The sequence below is a fragment of the Psittacula echo genome (genome assembly GCF_963264785.1).
Source record: "Psittacula echo genome assembly, chromosome: 3".
NCBI classification, from domain to species: Eukaryota; Metazoa; Chordata; class Aves; order Psittaciformes; family Psittacidae; genus Psittacula; species Psittacula echo.
In genome coordinates, this window is record NC_137736.1 from 40,735,932 (window position 1) to 40,749,689 (window position 13,758).

General features: G+C 34.3%; 1 protein-coding gene across 1 annotated transcript in view; it reads left to right on the plus strand.

The window, feature by feature from the left end:
• DMD (dystrophin) overlaps window positions 1–13,758 on the plus strand; it is a gene marked incomplete at both ends in the record, with an annotated part of 1,114,107 nt that overhangs the window by 460,961 nt on the left and 639,388 nt on the right. Inside the window, 4 exons of the mRNA XM_080612996.1 lie at window positions 5,529–5,708; window positions 7,714–7,842; window positions 9,377–9,547; window positions 12,960–13,082. Coding sequence (XP_080469122.1) covers window positions 5,529–5,708; window positions 7,714–7,842; window positions 9,377–9,547; window positions 12,960–13,082 — 603 coding nt within the window. The remainder of the gene's footprint in view (window positions 1–5,528; window positions 5,709–7,713; window positions 7,843–9,376; window positions 9,548–12,959; window positions 13,083–13,758) is intronic.

A 13,758-nucleotide genomic window follows, 5' to 3' on the forward strand; every position in this document is an offset into this window, starting at 1 on the left:
ATGCCCACTGTGAGGAAAGTCTGCAGAAATTCTAAGATGGAAAATGGAGGGGGAGAGAGAACTCAGTAGTGTGGGTGAACCGAAAATTGAATGTGTGCAGCTGATGACATAACTAAGCAGAGAGCTCATAATCTTTTTCATTTACAGCATTAGGAAGCAGTTACATTTATTACTGCACTTATTTCTAATTATTTTCAGTACCCAAGACTTTTTAAAAGTGAAAAGAACTCAGAGGGTTTCAAAGATAATTATAGAGGATATAATAAAAAAAAACCAAAACCATGCAAACGTTGTCTTCATGGTATAAACACTTAGAAATAAAAATGAATGTCCGTCTTGAGAAGGAAATTATGTTAATGAAACATAGCATTAATAGGAATGTGAAGTGTATTATTTATTTGTTCGTGTCTAGAATTTTTCTAAGGATGCAACAAAAACTTGGCTGACTTATGTGAAATGAGATTGGCAGTATACTGAAAACTGTAAATCCTGCCTTTTTACTCAGTGGAGACAAGCTAAATCTTTCCATTTGAATGGGGTTCTGTTTTAATAGATAAGAAAAATGACAGGCGGGTGGAAAGGTAGTCATTAAACATTATGCATTAGAAATCCTTTTATAATTAGAAGTCTGATTTAGTGAACGTATTTATCACTGAAGACATTAACCACTGAGGGATTTATTTGTCTTTTAATCAGGAACTGGCCTGATAAGAATTAGATTGCCAGGAAACCATGTTCTCAAAAAGGAAATAGCAGATTGTATTACTAGGAAAAGTTCTGTATCACTCCCTGCTATCAGCAGTATGTGTCTGCCAGTGCTTTAACAATATTTTAGAGCAGTATATAATACCAGTGACTATAAAGTTGACTTGAAGTACTAAGAATTACATTAACTAACACATTTAGCAACATATTTCCTGTCAGTAAAATCAGTAAAAGAAAATGATCTTAAAGTTGTGACAGTTGATTCATAGTCAGTGGCCAGAACGCAGTAAAAATAAAAGATGTGCTGTGAATAAACAAAACTATGTATAATCAGCCGCTTCTGATTAATTCTGACATCCCACCCCTGAGAGCCGAGCTACCTAATTCATTTTAAAGAGGTTCAGATTGCAAAGATTACTTTCGAGGAGTCTGTGGCATACAGATTATGTAGAAGAGGAACACAGAACTTTTCCTTCATTCAGTCACAGGTGCTTAATTTGTTTTAAATCTACATATGTCAGTGACCACCACAACTAAAATCTTACTCTCTGGCATTTAATCACAATTCTGGTTTGTTTGAAAAAAAACGTCAGCAGTTCAACTTGATACATGGTGGTATTATCATTACAAAGTATAGCTCAGAAAGCCTATGCACCATGTCCTCAGGAAAAGCCATTCCTATGTAGCTTATGCTTTCAAATGTAATTCATTCCTAGTATTTGCTCATGTGATTTTCACTCCCTTACGAAACAGCAAGTAAAAAAACTCAAAACAACAAACCCAAACCAGTAGTCTTTGTTAGTAAACTGAGAGAAAGAGTGTGCCACAGTACACAGAAAGAGCTTTGAACCTCGCTCAAAGTGCACAGGGAACTGTGTTTGTTTATACTAACATGATTCACCATGTCATCCTATTGATCCATATGTAAAATAGAAAAAAATACTACTGTATGCACCTACAAACCTCAAGAATTCACAGTAAAGCTTATCCCCATGCCTTTTGACACTTCAAAGCAATCTCATTTCTATCCAGGTTTCGAGGCATCTGAAATTGTTTTTTCTTAAATAAAGCTTTTATTTATAACTTCTATTTTATTGGTAATTACAACTTATTTCCTGAGGTTTTGATGGTAGGGACTGATATAAGGCAAGCTCAGCTAGTCTTCTCACTCTCTCCATGCTTCCTGTGGTGTTACCAGGATGGAGATTAGAAACTGGTCATCAGAGGCATGCTCCACATGCAGAGTTTTAACAGAGAAAAAGGATCTGTCTGATTCCTTTACTTTCCTGGGTGCTGGAAACCTATATGCCATTTCTCTTGGAAATGTTCAGGTCTTGGGGGTTTAGTGCAAACGTGATTTCCCAGTTTTGATTAAGGCACACTTAGCATTTTTCTAAGAAACACAAGTGAAAAAAAAAAAAAAAAATGGTTCCTTTACAACATAAGGAAAGATTTCATTCAGTGAAATACAAATGATTTTTTTTTGGTTCAAAGAATTTCCATTGTGGTATCCTGTACCACATAGCTGTAACTGGTACTTCAAAAACTTGGAAGTACAGGAGTTTCCTCCAAGGAGACATTTCATAATTCTAACAGACATTTGAACAGCAATCTGAATGAAGAGCTTGCCATCTTCTTTAACTCTTGTATCTGCTAGTAGATGTGTTCCTACATGGAGGCACACATAAAGAAGAGATGACAATGTGTATATATATACCTTTAATATAATTTCTATAATTTGTATACACATTTCAATGGAGCTGTCTTTCCTGAAAGTATTTATGGAACCTCTGTCCGGCAGGAAAGTTTATTTACTTGAATGAACTTTTGTTTTATAAATAAAATAGACTAGTCCTGAGGAAAAAAAAAGTTAATGTAATAACTTCACTATAATGATAAATGGCAGAGTAAATGTAATTTGTTTTCAAGCACTGTTGAACACTGCTGACAAATTTTCACAGCTGCAACTGAATTCTGGGTCTTTCAAGGCTTAGTTCAACCTTTTATTTACACGTTTCTGTTCCCCCGAAAGGGCATGTGACATTGCATCAGAAAATTCCCAACTTCTAATAGGTTTCTGTTTTTTCTTTATGTTACATGGTTTCATCCTGATAAGCACACAAAATCAAAATGTATAAATCGCTTAGACCTTCTGGGAAGAATTTCACAAGTTTATTTGTTCATGTTTCATAATGAACCCATTGTGGTGATGTTTGTGATTTTTTTTCTTTTTTTAAGGCATTGGATGTTTTAAATGTCATTTTTTATTATAGAGCTCACACTTTTGATTCTGTAGTTAATACATCTTTCTTACATATTTTCAAACTGCACAGCTGAAATGCAACATGATGTTAGGGCAACCAGAAGGGACTTTAAATACAGCAAGACTGTTTATGGTTTTTGTTTGTTTTGTTGGTTTTTTTTTTTTCCCCCATGATTTTGAAATGTGTTATTTTATTTCTGAAGAACAGACAGGAAAAGGTGGTAAGTGAAGACCAATTCACTGAATATTGGAACCTAAGAAAGAACTGAAAAAAATGTTGTTAGTTTTCCAGTGCCCGTTATGCCATACAGACGAGGTCCTAGCTGATCTTGCAGTGTGGAATCCCACTGTCTTTTCAGACCCTGCTATTTTTAAAGCTGTGTTGAGTGGTCCAGGTTTTTATACATAAGAATTTTGAATAACTGAGATTTGAAGTATTGCAGAAGATGGCTTTTTCACTTTGATGCTGTGTTGAAGGCCTCAATGGTTTTTTCTAAGAAGGTAGGGGGAAATGTCACTGTTTACTTATCTCATTGGTTATTTATGTCTCTTACTTGCTAATACACAGAAGTGTTAATATTCATATTGCCCGTAGGTGTACCTAGTCTTTGAAAGGAACAGCTCCTGGGATCAGGCAAATCACTGTTACATTTCGTTACACATATGGAATTACACATCCTGCTTTTGGGTAGCAGTTTTATTAAATAGACATTTAATTAACCAATCCCTCAATTTACATTTCTAATTAGGATTAATATTTTTATATATACCTAAAGACTGCTCTGAGTTTTTATACATGTAAAATACAAAGGAAACCACAACCCATAGTAAATATGCTTCAGCAATTCTTTTCCAAATGGAAGCAAGTTGCTCAAAAAAGATAATCAAGCTGATCAAAATTTTCCATATTCTTTGCCTTACTGGTTTTTTTTATGATGGCATTTTGTACCTGCTGTGAAACAGTTAAAATTGCAGTAGAAAAGGGCATGTTTTTTACTTTAATCTGACAAGATCCTGTTGAAATTTGAAACTCTCAATTTCAAATTCTATAATTATATGTTTTCTAGTTAATAATTTGCATTAATCATGTCTTGGTTCTATTGCATATCATGTGTATTTGAAAAAAATGGTAGAATGTGGAAATGTCAATGAAATGCAAGTGTAAAACTTTTGCTATGAAATAACATTACAAACTCAGATCGTTAATTCTATTAAACATAGAATGTGAGCTGCTGCTTTAAACATTACATATGCCAACTTGGAGGTACTATTAAGACTGTATTGTACCAAAAAGAATAATTTCTATACTGTCTTTACTGCAAACTGAAAATTCTACTTTCCTAGAAATGGAATTAGCAACGAAATTATACTGATGTGTGACTGTGAGAGGTGTGATAGGGTGGAGGATATAAAGGTGAGGTTTTACTGCAGTAACAGTGTTGATTCTGAGATGGAAGAATTGTGATTTCAGTTTTACTAGAAGTGGTTCTTCTTTTAGTGTATTCAAGTTATTTTTGAGAAATCACTATCTCTGGAGACGAGTGATTCTTACTTTTCTCCTAGCTTCTGTTTGTGTTCAGTTTGGACCATTTAACTTCTAGGTGAAGCTTTATTTTATAAGCAGAGATCATATATGCCTGAATCGTTGCTTTCGGGTGCAAAGGAGCTCAGATAAATTTCTCTCATAAAAATGGTTATATGTGATATTAGGTGCACGGAATTTGTGCCTCTCCTTAAGTATACAGCAAGATTGTTATATTCTGCATTGCGTGGTTGCACGTTGCATCAAATATTAAGACATGAATAATTATATGACCTGACATATCATTTAAAGCTGTTTCTATAAGGTAAGATAATAGTGGGAGGAGATGCTGGAAATCTGATCTTGTATATGTATTTTAGTCATTCAAGCTTAGAGATGTTGTGAACAATAGTTTATTTTACTATTTTAGTTCTCAGAGTGAAATCCCATGCAAATGTAATAAAAAGATGTGTTTCTGCAGTTAAGAAATCTTTCAAAAGAGAAGGGCATGGTTTCTGTTTAAAAAGATTGCATTGGAAAATATTAAAGGAATATTAAAATATTTCACTAGAGTATTTTCAATGGAGTTCTCCAAGTCTTAAAACGGCATCAAGATGTTTTATTATTGTTCCATTAATTATGTAAACTTTATGTGCAATTTGATAACTATGCCATTTTATTATATGCAAAGTAACTTTAAACATTGCAATATAAATATTATAAAATGTGGATTCTTGTTTAATAATTTATTATTAAAACAACAGTTTGAGCACTGGAGTGAGAGATAACTCACACCTTTTAAATTGAAACAATTACAAAAAAATATTACGAGGCTATGGAAAGCATTTACAATTTTGTCAGAGCTAAAGAGGAACAATTTGCTTTAAACTTACTCTTCTTCACAGAATGCTTTCCCTTCCTATAGGAAGTAAGAGTGTGTGTTTTAGTGTGAACTTACTGGCTGTTTAAATATGTCATGTTCTTAGTGTGGAGAATTTTTAATTTCCTGAACTTTTATTTTTCGGTCTGCTCATATAGGCAACACGGAAGGAGATTGAGAAGCGCCAGGTCCAACTCAAGAGCATCAGTGATTTAGGAGAGAATTTGAAGACAGTGCTGAAAGGGAGGGAAAGTCTAGTGGAAGACAAACTCATCCTCCTGAACAGTAATTGGATAGCAGTAACGTCACGTGCTGAGGAATGGTTCAATCTGTTACTGGTAAGAAAAATGCATTTGTTCAGAGGAAAAGTTGGTGCTCAGTCATAGGTGCTCAACCTTACCAGAAATGCTTTTTCTGGTGCCATGGACTATGTTTATTCAATACATAGGTACACAGACAACCAGATTGATTGTTGTTTACGACATTGTGTATATTTTAAGAATCTGACTGCTTACTGAGTGATGGCTCTGTCCAGCTTTGATTGTTAGAGCTTCCCATTCCTGTCCGCCACAGTAGTTCTGGGATTGTTATATTTTGTTTTGGGTTTTAGTTGGGGTTTTATTTTTGGTTTGTTTTTTGTTTCTTTTCCTGAAACATGAAATACAGTTTCTTCCGAAGGACCTAGACTACTTGAATATGAAACAAGTGAAAGAAGTAGTCAAATAAGATGAGTAACTCTTGATATTGATACCAACAACCTCAGCTGCTTATGGCCATATTAGCATTTATGTTTGAATAGTACAGTCGGGACATAAATCCCTGCTTGCATGTTGGTTTGGTCCACAAAACATTAATTTCAGAGGCAACTGAATCAGGAGCCCTGCTCAGGGTGCCCACTTGATATGCTCAAGGACTATGATTTGGTCTTTCAGAACTGCATGATCCTCCTTTGGATAGCTTTAAAGTGCATGTTTTGGTGGGGATAATTATATAAGGGGACCAGATTACGCCTAGTCAGAAGTAAATGCATAATACAAATGCAATTAGGATGGATTCAGGAGACTCAGCCCCAGCTGCTTTGAACTGGTAATAGTGACATAACTGTATTATCCCTTAAAATTCATTCTGTACTGAAGAAATTACATCCTGAACCCTTAAACACAGAAGAATCTTGACCACTGGGCTGCAAGAATGCTTTGGGATATCTTGTATGCTGTTTCTGTTGCTAAGACCATTGTAATGCAGTTTCAACTCAGAGAAACTGAAGTGGTTCTCAAGGGTGTATTAGCCTTTATCATGACTTTTCAGAGCTTGATGAATTAAAACTCCATCAGAGTCTGTGTGGCTACATTAAAAATGCTTCTGCAATAAAAATACAGCGTCACTACACGGCTTCTTTAGCTGTATAAAATATACAAATGAAATTACCTGGAAAACTTAAGCATTTAATTCAGTGTGATGTGGGTGCTCAGCTTCAATGTGAAACTAGTTATAAGAAACATGTAATGAGGTTTATAGTCTGGTATATTTATGCATTCCTTTACTTTCTCTGCTTTGGATATTTTTGTTAGTATTTAATAGAACCCATGTTAAAAAAAGTCTAAGAGAGAGATTTGGTTTTGTGCTGATTGTGAAACAGTGTAAAATAAAGATACAAAGATGTGCAGGTCAAAAGGACTAGTAAAATCTTTGATCTCAGGTGTGTGGTACACATAGGTATGGTGTGGATATGCACGGGCCTCATTCTAGTCAGCACACCCAAAAAAGACAAAATGTTTTTAAATTAAGTAGAGGGAAAAAAAAAAAAATTAATCAGAATGCCAAATAGAATAGTTTTGAAAAAGCAGAGTCTCAAAGCAGAGAAGTTAGATGAAAATAAAAGTTTTAGATGCAAAGCTCCCATTCTTCGTTGTGACTGCAAGTGCATCCTTGTTACTATGAGGTTTACTCAACTTAGTGGCTTTCCAAAATTAATTCTGTACCTGCTTCTGCTTCTTGGGAAACTCTTCTTTCCATCTTCAGTAGGTCTGGGTGTCTGCTTCCTGTTCCTATCAGCAGTCTAGCTGAGCTGAAGCCACCTGCATCTTGCTATGATTTTATCACCCTCTTGCCTGTCTCTTTGGAAGCTTCTCTCTCTCCTAGAACATCTTCTTAAAGGAAGTTTATATATGAAGTGATAGCAAACAACCAACAGATTCTATCCTTCACAAAACAAGAAGTTACTGTGTAAAAAAGTTTAATTTCATAATGTGTGCATGTTTGCCACACTGAGCGTATTTGCACCTATTATTTAAATTCTGATTACTTTTTGTGTATGTAGTATTTACCTTTTCCACATTGCAGGAATATCAAAAGCACATGGAGGCTTTTGATCAGAATCTAGCTAATGTCACAACTTGGATGTATCGTGCTGAAATACTGTTGGATGAATCTGATAAACAAAAACCTCACCAAAAAGAGGAAAGTCTTAAGGTAAAAAAATGTGATATTCTGGAAAGTATTAATTTTATTCTAAAAAAGACTTTGTCAAAACTAGCATATTTGGAAAGGTATCACAGATTGATTAACATTTTTTCTGTGTTAAAGCTACCCTCTGGCAGCTTGTAGATTACTTAATAAATTTGCAGTGCATTACAAAAGTTAAATCCCTGCAGAAATAAAACCAGATATGTTATTATAAATCTTGGGGACTTCCTGGTGAGTAGATCAGCACCTTATTAAACCTTTGTTTGCTGGAAAATGCTCCTTAAACATATCTGGTTGAACAAGATCCTTTTTTCCTGTGTTCTTCATTTTTTATGTATTTTCTTTTTTTCTCTGATACTTTCCTAATATTCATGGTATCTGCATTTGATATCTTTGTGATATAATTGTTTTAATTCTACAAACGCTGTTTGCTTTCATGCCAGAGCACCACCACACTAGCTGCATAATAATATTAGTGTATTGATCAGAATTTGCAAGATAGATAAGAATTTTAAACTCATTTTAAATACCTCCTTTGTTAGCATTAAACAACTTCAAAAAGTTATCTATATGGATTGGTTTTTTACTTCCTAAATCACTGTGAAGTTTTACTTTGTATTGAACCCTATGGTCAGCACATACCATCTGAGGAACAGTTTGCAAATCAAAATCAGAATTGTATTGCTGACACTAATATAATGATACCATTTACTAAAGGAAAACTTTACAAATTCTAAGGCAGAGCATAAATCAATGCCTCATTGATCTCAGCAGGATTATGAGACACACTGTTGTAGCTGAATGAACAATTTTGCCACCATCAGGTAAAAAGTACAATTATCTTTGCCATCAATAGTTATGTATGTTTGTATTTCACAAAGGCTTTTCATACAGACAGTGAAATGTAATTCTTAATGCCCAACTGTGTTCATGATTCTTGAATGCCTGGCTATCTTTTTTGGCCTCTGCCCATACTGCAATCTACTGTTAAGATTACTATTGCAGAGGAAGAGTGTATTTGTCCTCTTTTTTTTTTTTTTTTTTTTTTTTTTTTTTTTTTTTTTAATTTGTGATAGATTTATAGAAAAAAAATTCCCACTGGATTTCATCTGGCCAATTTTACCTGCCACAACTATTGCCATAAACAGAATTGAAAGCAACAGGTATACATCCAGTCCCATAATACATGAATTAGCAGCTCTTCCTGTCATTGGGAACATAACATAATTTAGTGTACCTTGAAATGTGCTGAGGATTGTATTATTGCAGGTAAGAACCTGCCTAGAAATAATGGTCATCATTAATTTCCACTAAGAGATAATAAAACAGACATGTAGATACATTCCTGCTATAAATTTGAGGGATACGAGTGGGAATGTTATCTAATGGGTTTCTACTGGATTTACACACTCATGCGTAATTATCTGAATTTGCTTTGTGGTTTTGCTCCCTATTCCTTTGCACACTTTCTCTCTCTCTCTTTCTCTCTCTTTGCATTTATTACTAACTTCAAGCCCTGTCTCTTGCTCACGGACTGTAGCACTTAAAGGCTGAGCTGAATGACATGCATCCAAAGGTGGACTCTCTGCGTGACCAGGCGATAGACTTGATGACAAACCGTGGAGATCACTGCAGGAAAGTAATAGAGCCTAAACTGTCAGAGCTCAACCAGCGATTTGCGACTATATCACAAAGAATTAAGAGTGGAAAGGTAGGAGAGCTTGCTTCCATATGGAGGTGCATACAAAATGGGATTTATGCAAGGTGGCCAATTACAACTATATTGTGGGCTGCAGTTTCTCTGAAACCTAAGCTTTTAATGGAAAAAAATGTAGATGCTAAGAATTTTATCTTTTTTTCAAAGTGTGTTTTGGCACTAAGGTCATATTTCACTGCTCAGAATTAGAAGCATTCACTGACTTTATGTGAATTTAACAATTACTTCAGTAGTTTACAAAGGCTGAACAACATCGGCGAATTAGTAAGATTCTTAATCTTGTTAAAGTACAAATAGCTTTTATTTACACACATTGGCTTTTGAGGGTTAATTTCTCATTAAATGCTCTCAGTCTTTCCTGTGAGGCTGTGACTCACCAAGATTTGAGATAGACATCGATGGATAGATAGATATGCAGATTATTTTAATTATACTCCAGCTATTCATCTGTGCAACTAGCTTGATGACTGAATCTGAAGCCATACTGAATTCAGTATGGATTAAGTAGTTTTTAGCCAAATTGTGACTTCTGAATGGGAATGATAAAAGACATAAACCACCTACTTTCTCCACTGTATTTGTTGCCTTTACTGCAGAGAGCTATTCAGCAGATTTTAAAGAGGGCAGCCATGAAAGTTAGTATATAGGATAATGGGAATATATGGATCCTGATCTTAACTATTTTTACTGCCTACTTTAATGGCAGTGGAAATAAATGCCCAGAGGATCAGTGACAAAGCAGGAAATAAGCTTTGCAAAAAGCATAAGCAAAGAGACTTGGTTTTCATGAGTTATTTTATGCAGGGGTTTATGCAGAGGTCAATACCCTGTGTAACCAGCACATTCTTTATGGATATTTGAGTTTGTTTAGGTTTCATTTCTGGAATGGAAAAATATATGTCCTACAAATAAAGGTCTTTTTTTTTCCTATTTACCATCAGTAGCACTTTAGCTGTTCCAGTGTGCTTCTCACTTTCTTCTTGTACAAGTACAAACTGTAGACCAAGAACATCTTGGCACAAAGCCCAAACAACTGTGTTGTGTAATGTTTTATTCTGAACATCTGCTATCTGCAGTTTGGATTTCCTTTGCAGTTTTGTCTGGCACTTCCACAATGCTGTAAGCATACAGGGCTGATGCAGCCTTTGATAGAGTTGTGTGAAACTACTGCTTGTCTTATGGAAAAATGGTACTGACTGTAGATGCTTTATCATGGGTTAACTGTTTGCATTGCATGTTGTGGGTTCACTCACAGGAGTGGGAAAAGATGATTGTCAAGATATATGAAGTATCTTCAGAACATTGCAGACTGCTTCCATCTGGCAACCTTCTCTCTCAGGTGTTCTATGTATGATTTTATAGGCAAGGTGATTGTATAGGCTGCTGGAATGGGAGCACCTCACTAAGCTTTATATACTGTATATCTAGCAGGATGAGAGTAATTACTACAGCATATACTTTTAATGGTGAATTAGAATTTAGGGAACCTTTTCCAGGACCTTGGGGAATGGACAGCTAGGATATGATTCAAAAAAGATATCAATCATAATTGGTATTGCGTAAGATAGAGAGGCAAAAGCTTGTCTGGACCTCTTGGCGATTCTACTGATTTGCTGTATGCATTGGGCTAAAGGACTAAATTGCTGGCTACCTCGTTTTGTCCACCTGTATAATGTAGGTAACTCTACTTCCATTAGTTATAATTTCCGCTTTATGCGCTGAAAAATTATTATTCTTACAAGGTGATATTATGCTTCCTGAGATTAAAAAAAAAAAAAATAAATTCAAGAGGATAATAAGCTCTCATAATCTGTTTTCAGTCAATTCACATCTGGTTTTAAATTTGCTATACTTTTTCAAATGCTAACAGTTTCCAGTACATCAGTGAAGTAAAAAAGAAATGACCCATGAAGTCTGTAAATGGTAATACATGATTGTTGTGTCCTGAGTTAATAAAATGATCACAGAATGCTAAAATAATATTTTACATTTGCAAGTGGTCCTTTCACCTCATTCAATTATTGGAATTTTATTTAGTATTTTTCCTCCCATTTTTCTCTTTGTTATTGTTCTTAACATTTTCAGAGACTAGTAATTTTTATATTCCAGTTTTATTACTTGATTTGTCTGTCAGTGAGACTTGAGTACTTTTGAAGACATCCTTCAGAGCATATGAGAAACTGTGTAACTCTGAGATTCTTGATGAAAATTTGCTAGCACAATATTATTCTCTACAAATACCATGCGTTATTATATTTCAGTTAATGTTCATAAGCATTCAAAATTTTTGTAATTAAAATAATCAGCCAGCTAAAACTAAGGCATTTTTAACATAATTCTCCCCAGGTCATCTGTGGAACAGCTGAGAATAGATTACAGCTGATGTCCAGTCTCTCTTGTTTTAATTGATTAACTTTGATAGTTACCATCTTCACTAAAAACATTTCCTTTATAATAAATACCAATTGTACTGGAGGGAAGAGTAAGGTAGAACTGACTAGAATATAATGTGCTTATGTCTTTAGCAAGAAGAGCATTGTATGTCCAAGAGTTCCTAGAACATCATAAAGCATTAATTCTCTTTAAATTTTATGCAAGAATCATCAAGAATCTATTGTTTATTCTTGTGTTTAAAGCTTTGAAAGAAGAAAGCTTTTTCTGTTGATTCTTTGCAATGCACTTAATAAATATATTGCATATTGTACATTAAACTATCCACAGGCACTTGGGTACCAGGTAGATAAAGGGCAGTGTATTGTTAGTAAGTGGTGTTTGATTTAGAATTTAAAACTGAATGCTAAACTAAAGCACCACAGTTATGTTTATTTTTTTTTTTATTTTTGATTTTTTTTAGAAATACTGTTAGGGGAGTATATTACACGAAGATTATCTGTCTTTAGTTTTTATATAATTTATCTGGGATTTTTGCTATTCTTTGTGAGAAAGCATTGATTTCAAAACACAGAAACAAATTATTATGGGTTTTTTTCTGAATTGTTAGTGGTAGGTAGGTTTTCATATGAATGGATTGCTTGTTGCTATGTAATTTCTGAAAAATTAGATTTAGCCAAATAGGGTCAACATTTCATTCTGTAGAAAAATCACTGTTACACTGTTTATCTGAAACTAATCTTATGCACAAATGTGGGAATATAGGTTTGTTTATTTTTTTTTTTACATTTTTGCTCACCATAGAATGCTTATGTTTTCTAATATGGAAACTGTACAATACTATCAGGTACCTCGGTACTTTGAGTTGTATGATCTAGACACTTTTCAACATGACGGAAGTTTACCATTGTTTTAGAAAAAGGTGTAGAACAGATGTCTCTTTTAATTTATGTTTCTAATAAAACTACTAAGTATATGATTTAAATAAATTGTCTTTGTATTTCTCCCATTCTAGCCCTTCATTCCTTTGAAGGAACTGGAGCAATTTGACTTCGATATACAAAAATTGCTTGAACCACTGGAGGTTGAAATTCAGCAGGGCGTGAATCTGAAAGAGGAAGACTTCAATAAAGATATGGTAATTTGGTTGAAATGGGAAGTCTGAATGAAATAGACATGGAGATGAAAACACACAAGTGAAAATTAGAAACTTCCATATTTGTGTTAGGATCTTTACATAGCACTAGGACAAAAATTTTGCTGTGCTAATATATTATCAAAAGTCCGAAGTTATCATTAACTATAAGTTTTAGTGATAAATTAATTGTTAGTTTATAAGAAAAACATTTTTCAACCCTAGTGAAAATACTAAGCAAACCAGAAATATTTTTTACAGGTCCTATACTACTACCAGAAATATTACAGAATAGGGAATGAATATTAAAATCTTCGTAGTAGTATAAAGTCCTAGAAAACTCGTAATGATGTGTCTAAATAGGCAATATAGTCAACGAAGACATTCACTAGGAACAAATGCTAGGCAATGATCATTGAAAGAAGTGCCAGTTGCCAATTAGTTCTTAATCAATCTGATTATGCCACTTATGTGAATAGTTTTCGTGGCTGCGGTAAGCTTTATTACTCACATTTTCTTGTTGCAAGTAGAAAACTTGCAAGTAAAAAACTGTAGATACTGCTGGGGGGAGAAAAAAGAGAGGAGTAAAATACTGTTGTGCTCTGCTACTGCTGCCACTGTTGTGTGTTTTCTCCAGAATGATTTTCAGAGGGATGACATTTCTTGGCTGAGCAATAAC